We start from the raw sequence: 6,319 nt of genomic DNA, 5'->3' as shown, positions 1-6,319 counted from the left end.
CTATTTAGCCACTTTCCCCCTCAGTGTTCTCTTCTGGAAAATGGGAAGATCTACCAAGAATCTACCAAGATCTACCGAGGGAACCCCGGAGGACTAAATGACACATGCAAAACACTAACCAGTTTGGGCCCTGTCTCAAAACTAAACAAAACAAAACAAAACAAAAAAAAACAACGAAGTACATAGTAAACCTTAGCAGCTTACTACCTTTTTGCAACATACTGCTACTATACAATAGTACAGAATCAGGACGACAATTTTTTCTTTGTCTGCTAAATGCCTTTATCATATCAGACCTATTTCAAGAGTCAGGGTAGGATGGTGTCAAGAAGGAATGAGGAAGGACTTGTAAATGATAAGAGTCACAAATGAAAGTGATACACAAGAATAGGGAACATTACAGGGCGACAAGCTAGAGACAGAGAGAGAAAAAAAAAAGATACATCCCATGGTGGAAAGTGCTCGCTTGACTATTCATAGAATAGTCACAGCATAGCGGGGGCTCAGTACTAAGTTGCGAATGGCCAGGCCAATCCTGGGACTTAACCCCATGAGAAGGACAATTGGCAAGGCCTGGGTAGACAAATGCAGCTGGCTAGGGGTGAAGGGAAAACAGTTGGCTGAGAGGAGGCACGATTCGCAGCGAGGCAGAACACAGACTAGCACCCAGCTCGAGACGTGCAGGCCGGGTGAGTAACTTAGGGCCCGGGCGCTCGGACGCCCGGCGACGTGAGGAGGCTGGGAAGGGCAGAGATGTGATCCCAGGCGACCACAGCGTCTACGCTGAGGCTGAGCAGCTCGGGGCGCGAGGGAACCTAGGAGGAGAAAAGGCCGCGTACTGCTTCGGAGTGAGGGACAGACAGGGGAGGACGCAGGTCCCATCGCCCAGAGGGAACTGACACGCAGGCCCTGCCTCGGTCCCCGGGGGCCAGGTGACGGGAGGACCTGGACGGTTACCGGCGGAAACGGTCTCGGGTTGAGAGGTCACCCGAGGGACAGGCAGCTGCTGAACCAATAGGACCGGCGCACAGGGCGGATGCTGCCCCTCATTGGCGGCCGTTGAGAGTGACCAAGAGCCAATGAGTCAGCCCGGGGGGCGTAGCAGTGACGTAAGTTGCGGAGGAGGCCGCTTCGAATCGGCAGCGGCCAGCTTGGTGGCATGGACCAATCAGCGTCCTCCAACGAGGAGCGCCTTCGCCAATCGGAGGCCTCCACGACGGGGCTGGGGGGAGGGTATATAAGCCGAGTCGGCGGCGGCGCGCTCCACACGGGCCGAGACCACAGCGACGGGAGCGTCTGCCTCTGCGGGGCCGAGAGGTAAGCGCCGCGGCCTGCCCTTTCCAGGCCAACTCGGAGCCCGTCTCGTGGCTCCGCCTGATCGGGGGCTCCTGTCGCCCTCAGATCGGTCGGAACGCCGTCGCGCTCCGGGACTACAAGCCTGTTGCTGGGCCCGGAGACTGCCGAAGGACCGCTGAGCACTGTCCACAGCGCCGGCGGGATGAAGTTCACTGTGGTGGCGGCGGCGCTGCTGCTGCTGCTCGGCGCGGCGCGGGCCGAGGAGGACGACAAGAAGGAGGACGTGGGCACGGTGGTGGGCATCGACCTGGGGACCACCTATTCCTGGTCAGTGGCGTTTGTCTGAGGTGGGGGGGTGGACGACGACAGTGGGGCGTGGCCTCCCGGCCTGGCATGAGAAAGTGAGGTGCTGATCGCATTTTCTGTGGGTTTTTTTCCCCGTCAGCGTCGGGGTGTTCAAGAACGGCCGCGTGGAGATCATAGCCAACGATCAGGGCAACCGCATCACGCCGTCGTATGTGGCCTTCACTCCTGAAGGCGAGCGTCTGATTGGCGATGCGGCCAAGAACCAGCTCACCTCCAACCCCGAGAACACGGTCTTCGACGCCAAGCGCCTCATCGGACGCACTTGGAATGACCCTTCGGTGCAGCAGGACATCAAGTTCCTGCCTTTCAAGGTACAGTCCGGTTTTTCTTTCCCCCACGTTTAAGGGGCGGCTGGGGTGGTGGAATATTTAGGGGTTGAGACTAGGCGGAGAAAACATTCAAACCGCTACAAGGATGTGGTCGGGGTTTATGTAACGGTTTTAGATGTAGTGTTTTTCAGTACTATAAAACGTGACACAGTGTTACAATGTCTAAAAGTTGAAACATAGACTAAAACTGTCGATCTGCCCACAATACAGCTGTGCTTAGTTTTAGTCAAGATCCCCCAAGGGACCAAAACGAAGTCCAAGTTATGGGAGAGAAGAAATGGATTATTTTTTATTTAAAGTTTGTGGTGCCATTGTTTCAGCTTTCGAAAAATTACCTTTAAATTATTCCTTATAGGTGGTTGAAAAGAAAACTAAACCATACATTCAAGTTGATATTGGAGGTGGGCAAACCAAGACATTTGCCCCAGAAGAAATTTCTGCCATGGTTCTCACTAAAATGAAAGAAACTGCTGAAGCATATTTGGGAAAGAAGGTAAACAAGTGTTTTAGGATTTCGGTTGCTCCTGTTGGCTTACATAGGAAACCTTCCTGGTTTAAAATCTTTTAATCTAACTGGTAACAACTTTTGCCAGGCTTAATGACTTAGTGCTTTGTGGAAGGTCAAGCTAAATGCTAGTCAGTTTTCATGAGCTATCATTTAATTTTGTGGTTATAAAAGTTTATGATTTATACCCTTATCAGCTGACTTAGAAACTGATGTGCTTTGACTGTAGTTGATAAGATGGGGAAGTAACAAAGTATACTTCAGTTATCTCTGCTGTCCTCCTAGGTTACCCATGCAGTTGTTACTGTACCCGCTTACTTCAACGATGCCCAGCGGCAAGCAACCAAAGATGCTGGCACCATTGCTGGACTGAATGTCATGCGGATCATCAATGAGCCGTAAGTGTGGACCTCAGGTCTAGTGGATCTGCCAGGAAGGGGGAATGCGAACCTGGCTCAGCCTCTTCTCCCTCTGTTTCGTTCTTACAGTACAGCAGCTGCTATTGCGTATGGCCTGGATAAGAGAGAGGGAGAGAAGAACATCCTTGTGTTTGACCTGGGTGGTGGAACCTTCGATGTGTCTCTTCTGACCATTGACAATGGTGTCTTTGAAGTGGTGGCCACTAATGGAGATACTCATCTCGGTGGGGAAGACTTTGATCAACGGGTTATGGAACACTTCATCAAGCTGTACAAAAAGAAAACTGGGAAAGATGTTAGAAAAGACAACAGAGCTGTGCAGAAACTGCGTCGTGAGGTGGAAAAGGCTAAGCGAGCCCTGTCTTCTCAGCATCAAGCAAGGATTGAGATTGAGTCCTTCTTTGAAGGAGAAGACTTCTCTGAGACCCTGACTCGGGCCAAATTTGAAGAGCTGAACATGGTATGCTCTGTTGTTGCTGATGAGATAGATCCACTTAGCAGAGTTTAGGATACCTGATGCAGGGTAACTGAACAATGTCTGGGTACATTGGGCACTGCAGTAATCATGCCTTTTTTGTAGGACCTGTTCAGATCTACCATGAAGCCAGTCCAGAAAGTGTTGGAAGACTCTGATCTGAAGAAATCAGACATTGATGAAATTGTTCTTGTCGGTGGGTCTACTCGGATTCCCAAGATTCAGCAGCTGGTGAAAGAGTTCTTCAATGGCAAGGAGCCATCTCGTGGCATAAACCCAGATGAGGCTGTAGCATATGGTGCTGCTGTCCAGGCTGGTGTCCTCTCTGGTGATCAAGATACAGGTGGGTCACTGTATCTCTCACATACATATGTGTTGGAGTAGCCAGTGGGAAGCCTGGCCAGCTGTTGCTTCAGAAAGCTGGTCACTTAGGGAAAGTGATGATGACAAGATTTGGGTCAGGCTTAGTCCCTGTTGTGTTTATGGTTAGAACCTGGGCAAATGACAGTGGGATTCTGCTTGGTGTGGTGCTCTGGACTCTCCTCGGAATCTAACCTGATTGGTTTTTTCCTGCAGGTGATCTGGTGCTGCTTGACGTGTGTCCTCTAACGCTTGGCATTGAAACTGTGGGAGGTGTCATGACCAAACTGATTCCAAGGAACACTGTGGTGCCCACCAAGAAGTCTCAGATCTTTTCCACAGCTTCTGATAATCAGCCAACTGTAACAATCAAGGTCTATGAAGGTAATTATTTACATTCACAAATATTGTATGGTTTGAAAGTGACTTTGGATCTAATGATGCATTATTAAAATGCCCAGGGAAAAAAGTATCTTCTGTAATTCTAGTGAAGAGGCTGCTTAGTTTCAGTACTTAGCATTCTTGTCCACTGGTTTGGTTTTTACGAGACAGGGTTTCTCTGTATTGTTTTGGAGGCTTTCGGTCCAGCCTGGCCTCGAACTCACAGATCTGCCTGCCTCTGCCTCCCGAGTGCTGGGATTAAAGGCGTGCGCCACTACCGCCCGGCTGTCCACTGGCTTTTGAAATACAAATTATGGTGCTTTTATATAGTTTTTTAAGAGATGAAATTTGGGGCCGGGCGTTGGTGGCGCACGCCTTTAATCCCAGCACTCGGGAGGCAGAGGCAGGCGGATCTCTGTGAGTTCGAGGCCAGCCTGGTCTACAAGACCTAGTTCCAGGACAGCCTCCAAAGCCACAGAGAAACCCTGTCTCGAAAAACCAAAAAAAAAAAAAAAAAGATGAAATTTGGTTAAGAGTAGTAGCACCCAGTGAGTTGCTGCTGTTGGTCCAATACTGACTTCTACCCCAATAAAGGGTCCTTGCCACCCACTCCCCACATTCTGACAGGCTGTAGTATAAGGATACCAGTACATTGAGGCTTGTCAATGACAAGGTTTTCCTGTTACTGCTCTAGGTGAACGACCCCTAACAAAAGACAACCATCTTCTGGGTACATTTGATCTGACTGGAATTCCTCCTGCTCCCCGTGGGGTACCCCAGATTGAAGTCACCTTTGAGATAGATGTTAATGGTATTCTTCGAGTGACAGCTGAAGACAAAGGTACAGGGAACAAAAACAAAATCACAATTACCAATGACCAAAATCGCCTGACACCTGAAGAAATTGAAAGGATGGTTAATGATGCGGAGAAGTTTGCAGAGGAAGACAAAAAGCTCAAAGAGCGCATTGACACCAGGAATGAATTAGAAAGTTATGCTTACTCCCTCAAGAACCAGATTGGGGATAAAGAAAAGCTGGGCGGTAAACTTTCCTCAGAAGATAAAGAAACCATGGAGAAAGCTGTAGAGGAAAAGATTGAGTGGCTGGAAAGCCACCAGGATGCAGACATTGAAGACTTTAAAGCTAAAAAGAAGGAACTAGAAGAAATTGTTCAGCCTATTATTAGCAAACTCTATGGAAGTGCAGGCCCTCCCCCAACTGGTGAAGAGGATGCATCAGAAAAAGATGAGTTGTAGGTGCACTGATCTGCTAGGGCTGTAATATTGTAAATATTGGACTCAGGAACTTTGGTTAGGAGAAAATTGAGAGAACTTAAGTCTCGAATGTAATTGGAATCTTCACCTCAGAGTGGAGTTGAAAATGCTATAGCCCAAGTGGCTGTTTACTGCTTTTCATTAGCAGTTGCTCACATGTCTTGGGGTTGGGGAAAGGAGGAATTGGCAATTTTAAAAATTGGGGGGAAAGCTGGGTCAGGGTGTGTGTTCACCTTGGAAATGTTCTATTTAACAATTGGGTCATGCACATCTGGTGTAGGAACTTTTTTCTACCATAAGTGACACCAATAAATGTTTGTTATTTACACTGGTCTAGTTTTTGTGAAAAGCTTGTAATTTTCCGTCTTTTACTTTAGATAACTAAAATTTAAGGCTGGATTCTCAGGTGCGTCTGTCTGTATGTTGGGCAGGGGAGGGGGCTTGTGATGTTGCTGGGTTGTTCTCCTTCCTGGGAATTTGAGTTGGTCTAGCTTTACAGCAAGGCAAAGGAAGTTTGCTGTTTCTTCCCCTAGGCAAGGCTCATTTCTTAGTGCCTAAGCCCAGTTCTCTTGACCATGATGGAAATCTTACTTCCCCTTTGTAAAATTGCTTTCTGGGGTTTTTTGTTGCTTCTTTGGTTTTAGTATTTCAAGACAAGGTCTTTGTAGGCCTGGCTGTCTTAGAACTCACACTTTAGACCAGGCTGGCCTTGAGTTCAGACCCATGTGTCTCTACTCCCCTGTGCTGGGAGTAAAAGTGCATACCATTGCCCCTTCTGATTTCCTCTAACAAGTAATGCTGTGGGGCTGCAGATTCTCTTATGAAATGGCGATGTGCCAGGCTAATTCAGCTGTGGTAGGAGAATGACAAGTCTAAGCCCTGCCTAGGGAACTGAGGCTGTCTGAAAAGATAC

General features: G+C 48.5%; 1 protein-coding gene across 1 annotated transcript; it reads left to right on the top strand.

The window, feature by feature from the left end:
* Positions 1–1,226: 1,226 nt before the first annotated feature.
* On the top strand, positions 1,227–5,732 carry Hspa5 (heat shock protein family A (Hsp70) member 5). Its single transcript, XM_013122053.3, has 9 exons — positions 1,227–1,317; positions 1,402–1,623; positions 1,742–1,973; positions 2,347–2,484; positions 2,782–2,894; positions 2,985–3,375; positions 3,496–3,733; positions 3,967–4,134; positions 4,826–5,732. The coding sequence occupies exons 2-9, from the start codon at positions 1,499–1,501 to the stop codon at positions 5,386–5,388; spliced, it is 1,968 nt and encodes a 655-aa protein (XP_012977507.1). The 5' UTR covers positions 1,227–1,317; positions 1,402–1,498; the 3' UTR covers positions 5,389–5,732.
* Positions 5,733–6,319: the final 587 nt, after the last annotated feature.

Source organism: Mesocricetus auratus, unplaced genomic scaffold (genome assembly GCF_017639785.1).
Source record: "Mesocricetus auratus isolate SY011 unplaced genomic scaffold, BCM_Maur_2.0 Super-Scaffold_100047, whole genome shotgun sequence".
Classification (NCBI taxonomy): domain Eukaryota; kingdom Metazoa; phylum Chordata; class Mammalia; order Rodentia; family Cricetidae; genus Mesocricetus; species Mesocricetus auratus.
Note: the sequence above shows the minus strand (reverse complement) of the source record. Positions and strands in the feature narration are given on the sequence as shown.